Below are 13602 nucleotides of genomic sequence, written 5' to 3' on the forward strand. Positions count from 1 at the left end.
GGGGGTGCTAAATCGCTGAGCCACCGGGGCTGCCCGTAAAAAAAAGATTAAAAAAAAAAAAAAAAAGATTTAAAATTTCTAAGAAAGTTTATTATTTTCTTTATGGACGTACATTGAAAAATCCTGTCAGAATCATGAGCACCCCTGTGAAGCACAATTACATTTGTACCCTTCCTCTTCCTTTCCACAAACATCTCTAGTTCTCATTATTTATATCTAAATTCTAAAATATTGGACAACAAAGCAATTTTCCCTCTTATGACTTTGGCAAGTCACTCCACATCAGAAGAAATATTACTTATAATGTTAAACTTATTTTTAAGTGTATCTGTTCTAAAAGACTTTGATTTAAAAATTACATAATGATCAAATATGATATTACTCTGTATTTGAGCTTAAGAAAGTGTATCAAAAAATATCTCATTAAATAAAGGATTTTGAAATAGAATGTGCATGGTCATGTAATCTTACATGTCTGGAGAAAAACTTCTAAAGTAATTTAATGCAGAACCAATTGTAGAAATTTCAAATAACTATTCTCAAATAAGAGGGACATTTCATGGTATCCTTTCTTTTTTATCCTCTGTTGACTTCTCTGCCTTTTACCACCCTTGCCCCAAAACATAGGTGTGATTATCCTTAGAAGACTAGAATATACTTTTATCTTCTTCTGGAGCTACACAGTTCTCCTGGGTAAACAGTTAAGTATCAGAGTGTTAGAGTGTATTGGCTGTGAAACCAGACTACCAAGGATAGACTCCAAATGCCATCACTTAGCAACTTACTTTTCTTGTGCCTCAGTTTACTTAATCTTAAAATAGAGACAATAATAGTAACTGTCTCAGAAGTTGACATGAGAATGAAATGAATTAAGTACCTTAAAGTACTTAAAAGACCACTTGGTACACAGTAACTGTTCAATACATTTTTAAAAAAATAATTTTGATAGTGTTGACTTACAAAGATGAACTTTGACCAAAAACTCCCAAATTTCTATCCCTATCCCTGTCCTCCAGGTTTCTTAATATTAATGATGTCTAGTTTTTTGAAAAATAAAATGAAATTTGTCCTTATCTTTATATAAAATCATACTAATTTCACCCATCAGACATTTATTGAACATGTATCATATGCTAGATAATTTTTCCCACGTCAGGAATATAGAGGCAAACGATTCTTTTGTCCTCTACCGGGTGAGAAAAACAAGTGAACTTGACACTACAATCTGATAAATATTTACATTTATTGAAGAGATTAATCTACATCAGATTTTTGCTCAAATGTTGTTGAGTTAGCTATTGATTACCAAGATTTATTTTCTCATGGAGTGTTAGACTCAATTTCTTATGGCTGTTGGCTGGAGGTCTTCCTCACTTCCCCACCATGTGGGCTTCTCTGTACAACATGATAGCTGATTCCCCACCCCTGAGGGCTCTGAGAGAGTGAGCAAGAAATTTCAGGCAGGATTGATGTCAGTCTTTTTGCAACTGAATCTCAGAAGTAATTATAGCATTATGTTAGCCACATTCTATTTGTTAGAAGCAAGTCATAGGTTCAGCCTACACGCAATGGAAGGGAATTGAGTTATGAAACCAGAAGGAGGAGATCATTGGAGCCCATCTTAGAATCTGCCTACCTCAAATATAATGAATTATATTTATCTTCTCTGCTTTCTCGACTTCCTCCTACTCCCTCACTCTGCATAGATCTATCCACTCTAACACTTCAGGAAAACCACAGGCCTCCAATAAGCACAGAGAAAATTATTAAAAATGTTGTCTATTCTGAATAGCTTAAAAATAAAATTTGAGTGAGAGAGAGATAAATTCAATGATCATATAGTCATCAGATATAATTATGGGAAGTCTGAATAGAAATTTCATTAGCAGCTACCATTATTTTGGAGAAAACATTACTGGGCTCAGCCACCAACCATTAGAATCACTCAGAATTCTAGCCTAGATCACCATGTCAGGAGAGCAGGCATGACTCAGGAAATGGTAGAAGATTATGATGCTGGCTCTGTTGCATGAATCACCTGTGCAAACCATTTACTCTCTTTGTGCTTTGGTTTCCTTATATGTAAAGTGGGTGTGATATGCCCATTGTTGCAGGACTCCTGTCATTTCTGTGATAATACATAGGGGGATTTAACAAATACTTTGAAAAATTGCCACGTGCTGATGAATATGAAGCATCATCATCATTTTGCTTATTATTAGGTATAAGGATATTTTTTCTTGTTGGAGTTATTACATTTTACAAGCTCAGAAAGCCCCATTTACTTTCCAAAGGGAAAGCCCCATTTATTTTACATTTTTATGAAATGAGATGCTCTCCTAACAAGTTTCACACTTTAGATATACATTTCCTTCTCTTCCTACCCCTACACATACTCACCCTACTCATCTCAGTGGTACAAATCCTTACATAGCCATTGGACAAATCCATGCCTACCAGAAATGTAAATACAAAGACTAACATTTTTATAATTATAATTAAAATTACTTAAGATAAAAGCATTTTATTCTGAATAGTTTTATACACCTTTCAAATTTCACTTCTAAACATTTAAAATTTTTGTTTTGGACTTATCCAAAGTTGATGATAATCTTTGGATCATAACTTAATTTACAAGTCCCTGAGCAGACTGATTTAGCCCTGTAGTGCCTTTCTCCTTTTGTTCCAGAGCTATCTGAGTTAATTCCATGTACACATGGTCAGTGAGGCTCTGGAGGTTATCTTGACTGTAATATAAGAGAGGAAGTGTTCTCAGAAGACATACCTTAAGAGACTCTTAATCATAGAAAACAAACTGAGGGTTACTGGAGGGGAAGTGGGGGGGATGGGGTAACTGGGTGATGAGCATTAAGGAGAGCAGGTGATGTAATGAGCACTGGGTGTTATAAGACTGATGAATCACTGAATTGTACCTCTGAAACTAATAATACATTTTATGTTAATTAACTGAATTTAAATTAAAAAAGTAGAGTGTAGACTGAAATATTAGCTGACTGAAGGTATCAATTTACTAAATATTAGTAAAACTTAAGTTTTTTAATTTTTAAAGATTAAATAAGAATTTATATATATATATATATATATATATATATATATATATATACACACAAATATAATATATATTTTTTCTACCCAGAACTGTATACACTTCAGTTTGGAGACTACTCTACTAGATCCCTTTGGGGTTCATCTGAGTCCCCGGTGAGGCTTGGGCAAGCATGGGTTATGCCAAGGGGGTAGAGGAGTATAAGTGTAAGAACTCTGGGTCCTTCACCCCTGCTACAATGAAAGAGCTCCAAGTTCATTTATATTATATTTTACATATTAACCTTTCTGACAAATTTTCATTGGAACAAAATTACACTCTAAGACATGTTTGAAACATTCCTCTAGAGAAGTCTAGGAGTCCATGATACACAGTCTGACAAATGCTTAAAACTGAATCCTGAACAGTAAAGTTGCAAAGACAGTCTTTTACTAAAAAGCTACATATACCAGGTTCTGGGTTTTATGTTTTTAAAATTTTTTCTTGCATCACAGCCTTAGACCTAAAAGAGAAAATACTTTAGCCAAACACGCTATGAAAGTCTTGAATATAATTAAATGCTAAGTAAAAAACACTGGTTAAAAAATGCATTAAACCTTTTTCTTGATTGTGACATTTAGCAAAAAGTTTTGCACGTTTTAGAAACAGATCACATTAAAGCAAAGCTTAAAAAAGGATATGGTTCTTGCAATATTTCAGTAAGTTTAATCTTGGTTTGTCTAGGGGCTTTGGAAATACCAGCTAACTCATGCATCTTAAGATAATATAAAATCAGTGGACTCTGACCTCCAAAATTGAAGAGTACACGGTTAAACTCTGGACCAGTGCTAATATAATGGGACTGTAAAGGGAAGAAAAAAAATCAAGTCAATTATTACTTTTACAAGTTTTTAAAGAACTGTAAATAAATATAACTGAATTGTAACTATAAATAAAGTTACTATCTGGTATATTGAATAGAATAAAAAGAAACTCTGAAAAAGACCTTTTTAATAAAACATTGCTATTTATTTGAGAGAGAGAGAGAGAGAGAGAGAGCACAAGTGGGAGAGGCAGAGAGAAAGGGAGAGAGAATCCCGACAGGCTCCCTGCTGAGTGGGAAGCCCCAGGCAGGGCTCCATCTCTGGATCCTGAGATCACAAGCTGAGCTGGAATCAAGAGTTAGACACTTAACTGACTAGGCCACCCAGATGCCCCAAGCATCTTCTTAATTAAAGAAATTTACTACAGTATGAATCTATGCGTTTGTGCAGTAAGACCCTTCTAGCCTTTTTATTTATCAGTTTGATAGGTCAATAGAGATTATTCTGTCTGAAGAGCAGAAAGAAAAAAGAAATAAAATGAACATAGTTCCAGAAAAAGTGACAGGAAAAAATGTGAAGAAAAACATAACCAAAACCTCCAAAGTTTTGTGGAAAACATATACCAGAAGCTTAACTCCAAGTAGGAAAAATACTCACCTAGATCTGTCATACTCAAAGTGCTGATAGACCAAAATAAAAAGAAAAATTTCAAAAGCAGCAAGAGAAAAACAACATACAAGGGAACCCCAATAAGATTAAAAGCTGAATTTTTATCAGAACAAAGAAAGCTAGAAGGCAGGTGGATAATGTAATCAAAGTGCCGACAGATGAATTCTCTGTCAAGGAAAGTGATCATAAGTATAATTGCTCCAAGATTTTATTAATGACGTCTTGTGGGATACAGGATCAGTATAGCAATTACTCATATATTAAGTCTTTCCTCCATTTTCGTAATGCCTAGATAAGAGAGTTATTATTTCCACTTCCTGTGAGGAAACACAATTTTATTCTCATTTGCTTTTACTGATAAATAAATGTTTACTTGTGTTTCTTTTGCTTATGGTCACTTTTTCATTGCTTTCCTTCAGAGATGCTCCATAATTATTTTGAACAGTGGGACTATCATAATCAAAAGCAATTCTTTGATGGTGAAAACTCAATGTCAAAATCAGATATATTTTCTATGATGTAAATCATAGAAAATCATCTGAATCTCCCATGAAAATTCACATGAAAAGCCTGATCTTTTTAAAAAAAATTTTTGTTTAAAGTAACTTTAATTAATATATACTGTATTATTAGTTTCAGAGGTAGAATTTATTCATCAGTTGCATATAACACCCAGTGCTCATTACTTCAAGTAAGTGCCCTCCTTAATGCTCATCACCCAGTTACCCCATCTACCCACCCATCTCTCCTCCAGCAACCCTCAGTTTGTTTCCTATAGTTAAAGAGTCTCTTATGATTTGCCTCTCTCTGTTTTCCTATTTTATTTTTCCTTCCCTTCCCCTGTGTTCATCTGTTTTGTTTCTTAAATTCCACATGAGTGAAATCATATGATATTTGTCTTTCTCTGACTGACATTTCACTTAGCAAATTACTCTCTAGTTCCATCTACATGGTTGCAAATGGTAAGATTTCATTGTTTCTGATGGCTGAGTAATCTTTAAATTGCATGCAAAACCAGACCAAGCATTGTCTAGATTAAAAGGAAATATTGCCTATCTTGAAAGATGTTTTTTTCCTCCTGGTTTCTACTTTAGATACTGCAGGAAAGAACCTTGATCTTACCGAAATTCTAAACATAGACATTTCTATTATTTTGCTGCAGCTATCCATTTTTAAATTAGGAAAATCACAGGTAATACCTGCTTCTTTCTCTATAAGGGCCCCTAATTTTTAAAGGGTTGTTCAACGTGCAAGAGCAGAGCTAGGTATTAAATGCTTATAAGTGTTTTGTGGAACCTTAGCTATTTTCTTAGATACTTTAAAGCAGAAGGTTTGAAATTGCCCAAAGAAATCTTGCTAGAAATATTCCAACCCAGAACAATTAGCAGATGCTCCATTGCTTCCATCTACCCTACAAAAGACAATGGCAGAAAATTATCAGAAAACTAAGATTCCATCAAACATGACTTTCAGAGTTAAGAGTCAACTTAGTACTAAATTTGAGAACAAAGTAATCCTATAAACTTTGAAAGAGTCACAGAGATGAGCTAGAAAATCCAAGGGATGATTTTGGTGTTTAGGTTTTTTTGTTAATTTATTAAAGGATAATTGCTGACAATGACTAGAAAGCTAAACTTTGATTTTTGAGGTTTGAATATGCATTTTGCCAATGCTCATGTGGCACAGGCTCCCAATTCAGCATCTAGACAACCCTGATGCTTAGAAAATTCTTTATGTTGAACTAAAAACTGTTTCCCAATAGATTTAATATATGGGTAAATGTAAAATCTTTTCAGTTTGTATTCGTAAAAACATTTTTTAAGCCACACAGAAAAAGCTTTCCTACATTAGCTTTCAACATATTTGAAAACAGTTATTATGGTCACCAGAGTCTTATCTTTTCTAGTGGAAGTGCCTTTAAATATTTTGGTATTTGTAGTTTTTCCAAGGTTTCTGGCATCTACATCTTTTTTTTTTTTTAAGATTTATTTATTTGTTCATGAGAGACACAGAAAGTGAGAGGCAGAGACATAGGCAGAGAGAGAAGCAGGCTCCTCACAGGGAGTCTGACATGGGACTCGATTCTGGATCCTGGGATCACACCCTGAGCTGAAGGCAGACGCTCAACTGCTGAGCCACCCAGGCATCCTGCATCTACATATCTAATAAAAATGGCAACCATATTTTTATTCAAGTTGTTGATAAAATAATCTATGTAAGACAGGGCCAATGATGCAGTGATGTGGTACATTACCAAAGATGTATCTGCAATTTGCTTTCCATCTTTTAACAGTGTCATCTGAGAAAGGTTGTTCAGTCTGTTATAAATCCACCCACCCATATTTCTTGAATTTTTAAAAAATATTTTATTTATTCATGAGAGACACAGAGAGAGGGGCAGAGAGAGAGAGGCAGAGGGAGAAGCAGGCTCCATGCTGGGAACCTGATGTGTGACTTGATCCCAGTCTCCCAGGATCACGCCCTGAGCTGAAGGCAAACGATTGACCACTGAGCCACCCAGGAGTCCCTTATTTCTTCAATTTGTAAACAAGGTACAAAGGGCCATTTTTAGTGATTGCTGAAGATCATACATATAATTTCTATTACATTTCCTGGTTTCTAAATCCAGCAATATTGTATGTGCCCCACATACCCAATGGTGTGACCTCATCATTGATCCCAAATTGACTCCTAGAAGTCACCAATTTCTATTATAAGTACTTACAAAACCATCCTTGGCAGCATTGTAAATGTTGGAAAATATTTTATATATCTGGTTTATTAAAGAACAGGAAATATATGAGTATTGACTTCAGAAAGCAGCTTTTCTATTGGCATAATATAAAATTTATGGTCAGACTTGACTAGACAATTCAGACAAAATTTTAGCAATAAAGACTGCAACAGATTTAACCTATTTGTCTAACAAGAGATCAAATTCAGAATTTCAAGCCAGCAACTTCATCAAATCTTGGCTAAAGCAATATAAGGTGGAAAAACCCATAAGGATTTATATTAGGTGGGCACCATCAGAAATATGGAAAAACTAAGCAACCCAGACTTATCAATAATAGTATCTACATATGGCCAGTTATCCCAGGATCATGGCTTAAGATAGAGACAGGTCAGCCATTGCGAAAACTCTTGTGAAAAAAAAAAAAAAAAAACTCTTGTGAAATTTTCCCTGCAACTTTGACTAGAACTTATTGAGATCAGAGCCATGTTTGTATATCAACCCAAGGACAAGCAGTGCCAGAACTGTAAGAAGAGATGAATGCTATAGGATTTTTTTTTTCTTTAGACATAAAGGATATTTTCAAAAAACAGTAAGACTTTTTAACATTAAGATTATCCTCTCCAATAAATCACCTATGATTGTTAAATTTTTCTAAAATATATATCAGTTATATAATAATGAAAATTACCTATATGAAGCTATTCAATTAATTATATAGCAAATTAAAGAAGTAAGAATATTTTTAATAACTACTATGCTCCAAACCTTTGTTGTTAGTCTTGATATACTGGATTCTTCCTTGAATGTGGACATTGTATATGCTCTTGGGTTCTTTAAAATTTTTGTCATATTGAAGTCTATCGCTAAAAGAGAAAATAAAACATTTTCTTAAATTCTATTTTTTTCTTTACAAAAAAGCATGATAACTTTTTTCTTCTAGCAGTGTATACTAAACATGTAAAGAACCAAAAATGGATGAGAGAGAGACGGTTAGGTTATTGTGATAGCTTGCTTCTGTTAGAGGAAATAAATATACCATCTCATTTTTACTTAAGAGGGCTTTAGAATTCATATAACTCATTTACTTATATTATCTCATATTACCATCACAAACCATTCTGTGAGCTAGATTTTCCATAATTTACAGATGACATAATTAACTGCAGGAAATTGTAGGACTCTAAGCTATCATTTAAGACACAGGCCTAGGTCTTTTGCTTCAGAGGCTAGAGCTCCATTCATGATCCTCTAGTTTAATGCAATAGGAAGCTTGGGTCTCTGCACGTTAGGGTTCACCTTTTCCATATACTGACAACAAACCGAAATAAGGAAAGACTTCGTAAATTTTCCCTGCAACCAGCATGAATATATAGAAAAGTAACAAGGGACTCTTAACCATGTCTTAAAGAAAAGGAGACTTGTACAGCTTAAGCAGAGTATCAATCAGCCTAAAAGAACAAGCTAGTTATTAAGGATATCTTAACACAGAGCAGAGCAAACAGGTAATCTGAGGTTTGTACTACATTGTGGCACTTATTATTATTATCAGGTATCAGGTAGACTAATTCAATCTACAGGTTGTAATGTTGAGGAAAATCACTCAGATTCATTTTTGACTCTGGACATTAAGAGATATTAGATACCAGCCTGAAATGCTAGAGGCAAATAGGCATTTATCTCTAATAAAGAATTGGTTAGGAAGGAACCTAAATTTTAAAATTTTGAGTAGAACCAATATTAGATTAAGTTGGAGTTAGAATGGGCATGAAAGGTAATAAACCATATGATTTATTTCATTTAAGATGTGCTCTAAAGCAAACAACCTCTTATGGAGGGGCATCTGGCAATATCTATAAAAATACAGACCTATTTTCTCTTTGACCAAGCAATCCCTCTTCTGAGACTATATCCTATACAATCTCCTATATAAGTATGAAAGAACACAAATACAGGTTTATTGATCATGGCATAATTTATAAAATTATAAACAACTCTATTTAATAGTAGTCAAGTATCAGTTAAATAAACTAAGGCAAGCCCATGTGATGGAATACTATTCATAAGAAGAAATGAGGAAGATCCTCATAATGATTTGAAGATATCTACAGTACAGGTCATATCATTAAGTGATGAAAGAAAGGTGCAGAACAGTGTATATCATTTGATTGAATATACACAGTATGCTACCTTTAGTTTAAGAGTATATTGAATTTGCCTTCATTTGTAGAAGGAAACATTGTCAAGATAAATAAAAAAACAACAAAAATATTCATTGGGAAGACTATTTAAAAAATAAAACTTGCTCAATTTTGAATCATTCTTAAATACATATTTAGGCAATATCACTTAATTTCTGGTCTTTGTGAACAGACATAATATTAATAAATATAAGGACTTTTATGTCATGTCCATTGTACCTATAATAAAAACCTTACTTTTCAGAATACTTAACCCTGGTTGCAAAAGTAGACAATTAGAAGGTCATATACATTAATATCAGTTAAAAATCCCAAGCTGAAAATAATGGCAAAAAGCAAAAAAGTAAGAGATATAAAAAGCACAAAGTGAGGACATTTTAGGAGTAAACGTGTCAAAGAAAAAATTTGAAGAAAAATCCTACAAAAAAGAAAAACCCATCCAGATATGATAAAAGTAATAAGTAATCTTAAAATGACTATATTTATTAGCTTTTTTCCCCTATAGTCTCCTCATACATAATTTATTTTAGGTGAGAATATTAACTTTCCCCTGATTACAGTTTTCATAAATCCTCTGTTCTCATATCTCTAAAGGCTTGAGAAGATCATCTGAAAAACCAAATGATTATATTTGATAAAACTATAAGAAAATATGTCTCAGGGCACCTGGGTGGTCAGTTGGTTGTGTCTAACTCTTCATTTCAGCTCGGGTCATGATCTCAGGGTTCTGAGATTGAGTCCCATGTTGGACTCCATGCTAGGTATGTAGCCTACTTAAGATTCTCTCTCTCCCTCTCCCTCTGCACCCCCCACCCCCACTGTCGTTCTTTCTCTTAAAAAGTCTCAACTGTTCTTATTAGGCTTCAGAAATTTCACTAATGACAAAATATTCTACTCTTACTCTGCCTACATTGGAAAAAATTCATTTCCATAATTATCCCCTATTTATCTTAGGGATTTTATTTATTTTATTTTTTAATTTTAGGGATTTAAAAAAAAAGATTTACTTATTTATTTGAAAGAAGGAGAGTGAGAGTGAGCACACATGAGTTGGGGGAGGGGCAGGGGGAGAGACTCTCCAAGCAGACTCCCTTGATACAGGCCTTGATCTCACAACCATGAAATCATGACCTGAGCAGGAACCAAGAGTTGTACACTTAACTGACTGAACCACCCAGGTGTCCCTATTTTAGGGATGTTTAAAAGGAGACACTTATGTAAGTAAGTATGGTTATCTCTATCCACTTTTGTAGTTTTCACTAATAGTCTTTCTGAGATGAAAATAATTAATATATCTTGGCAAAGTTAAACTTCATATAGGCCATATATACTAATACAGTTATTTAATAAAATATAGAAACAAAAAAAGTGTTACTCAGAGATCCATTTTCAATACATCTAACTAAATTAGAATTACTTTTAGAAAGAGACTTTTATCTAGTACTAAAGTATAAAGGGAAACAAAAGAAAGAGAAAACACAAGTAGTCATTATGCAAAATATATATGAACTGAGCAAATAAGAAATAAAACAGCCACAATTTTGTTTCAATAATATAGGAACATGATACAATTATTTCAAAGAAAGTATTGCATACCCATGGGTGCAATACTTACTGTCTTATTGCATATGTTTTCTTACTGTCTTACTGCAATACTTACTGTCTTATTGCATATATTTTCTTATGCTTTCCAGATTTTTTTCAGATCTCTATATACATACTTTCCCAAGTCCCTTCAATCTTAGTATCTGCAGACCCTGTCATTGGTTTGTTTACATATTAGACCTCAAACAGGTTACATCTGTCTATTAGCTGTATATAGAATCATCCTCCCACCTCTCTATATGGAATTTGTTTTAAACTGGCAAAATAAAGCATTAAGGCTTTCTTCACAATGCTCTAAAGTACAATTAAATTTCTTCTTCTAGTAATGTTAACATAAAATTGTGAATAATCTCACAGAGAGTGTAGAGAGTTTAAGTGCCTGCATATGTACTTCATTAACTATGAAGTGCTATGTATGTGAGGTATCACTAGCATCCTTTATTTTCATGAACTTTGAGCTAAATTTAATACCTTGAAGAACATGAAGATTTTACGTGTAATAAGATAGTGATCCACATTATGTTTGTTTCCCAAGGAAAATACAATATTATTACTTTATTTTGGCTTGGGAGTTTACTTTTTTCTATTCTTTTTTTTTTTTTAAAGATTTTATTTATTTATTTGAGAGAGAGAGAAAGAGAGAGAATGGAATGGAGAGAGAGAGAGAGAATCTGAATCAGGCTCCACCAGAGTACAAAGCCCAATGCAGGGCCCAATCCCACAACTGTGAGATCATAACCCAAGCCAACACCAAGAGTGGGACTCTCCACTGACTGAGCCACCCAGGTGCCCCTCTATTCCTGCTTACTATGAATTATATCTGTGTCTTTAAGGACAAAATTATTGCTTAGACAAGTTATAGGTGCAAAGCACAAGTGATCAGGTTTTAAATATTTCTATGGTTTTTGTATAAAGAACTAAGTGACAGGTATTTGAAATGAGGAACTAGTATATTGGCTTCTGTGAAGCCAAGCATTACAAATGTAAAACAAAATAGCTTTTAAGCTTGACTTGATTAATGGTATTGTGGAAGGAAACTGGACCCATTTTAAAAACATTTAAAAAAAAACTAACCACTAAATGGGTTCTGAAGCAAAAATTAGAATACATTATCTGGGAAACTATTTTTTTCCCATATCATATGTAAATTGATCCACATAAGAACTTTTAAAAAGATAAAAATTAAGGCTAATTTCAGTGCACATAGTAATACAAAGTATAATTGTTGAAAATAATAAAATTAAAGGGAATTGAGATTACCTTTATTTTATAACTAAGCCTTGATAGTCTTGCCTGGTGTCATAAAAATTCTTTACATTATTCAGATTAGTGATTATATGAACTTATCATTTATGGGTTGTATGATGAAACCATGTTCCCACCATCCCATATCTTAAAATGTTCTACAAAAGAGAAGCCTAGGGCACAGACTCTTGCATTACTACTCAGAGGACTCATCCCTTAATAGCCTGGTTCTGGTAGCCAGTAGGGTTTTTGTGTTCATGGGTTCTATAGGACAGTAGCAAACAAAGAAACAGCTCTTAATTAGCTATTGCCCCAGGGCTCAGTGTGGAGCGAACAGACAAAAATGTCCATCTCTTAATCTTCTCCTAAAAGACATATATTTGTATATTTTCAAAGCCACTGCCTTAGGGTTTGGCTTCCACTCAGCCTGAATCTAAGTGTTGATGGAGATCCTTCCCTTTGGGATACTGACAGTTCTTGACACCCTCAATTACTGGGAGCCACTAAGAACAAAGTAGGCTGTGACTACTTTGGCTCACTGGTTGAGCATCTGCCTTTGGCTCAGGGCATGATCCTGGGGTCGGGGATCAAGTCTCACATTGGGGAATCCCTGCAAGGAGCCTGCTTTTCTCTTTGCCTATGTCTCTGCCTCTGTCTCTCTGTATCTCATGAATAAATAAATAAAATCTTTAAAGAAAAAAAGAAACAGAGTAGGCTGCTTTAACAAATCACAAAGGTTTGAGAGAAACCAAGAGGTAGGGCAGGATTGAATGATAAGGTTCATCTCCTACAAAAGGCCACTCCATGGGCAGCCCGGGCGGCTCAGTGGTTTAGTGCCAACTTCAGCCCAGGGCGTGATCCTGGAGAACCGGGATCAAATCCCATGTCGGGCTCCCTGCATGGTGCCTGCTCCTCCCTCTGCCTGTGTCTCTGCACTCCCCCCCTCTGTGTCTCTCATGAATGAATAAATAAAATCTTTTTTTTTTTTTTTAAAAGGCCACTCCTTAAAGACTGGGAGAAGTGGCTGTTTTATCTAATGCATGGAAACTAACACAGAGAATGTAGGAAAATGACTAAACAGAGGAATATGTTCCAAATGAAAGAATAAGTTAAAACCTCAAGGAAAAAAATCTTTAGCAAAACAGAGGTAAGTGATTTACTTGGTAAAGAATTAAAATTAAGTCATAAATTGCTCACTGAGGTCAGGAGAACGATGCATGAACAAAATGAGAATTTCAATTTATAGATATAGAAAATATAAGGAAGTACTAAACAGAA

General features: G+C 34.2%; 1 protein-coding gene across 4 annotated transcripts in view; it reads right to left on the reverse strand.

Annotated features, from left to right (window-relative positions):
- FAM227B (family with sequence similarity 227 member B) overlaps window positions 1-13602 on the reverse strand; it is a 191103-nt gene that overhangs the window by 27328 nt on the left and 150173 nt on the right. For 3 of the 4 annotated variants that reach the window (XM_038580379.1, XM_038580377.1, XM_038580378.1), the window contains 2 exons: window positions 8042-8139; window positions 3748-3908 (listed from right to left, as the gene is read on the reverse strand). In XM_038580379.1, the coding sequence (XP_038436307.1) occupies window positions 3748-3908; window positions 8042-8139 (259 nt within the window). Of the gene's footprint in view, window positions 1-1329; window positions 1435-2400; window positions 2454-3747; window positions 3909-8041; window positions 8140-13602 lie in introns of those variants that run through there. The other variant, XM_038580380.1, reaches the window with a different exon arrangement.

The sequence above is a fragment of the Canis lupus genome, chromosome 30 (assembly GCF_011100685.1).
Source record: "Canis lupus familiaris isolate Mischka breed German Shepherd chromosome 30, alternate assembly UU_Cfam_GSD_1.0, whole genome shotgun sequence".
Taxonomy (NCBI): Eukaryota; Metazoa; Chordata; class Mammalia; order Carnivora; family Canidae; genus Canis; species Canis lupus.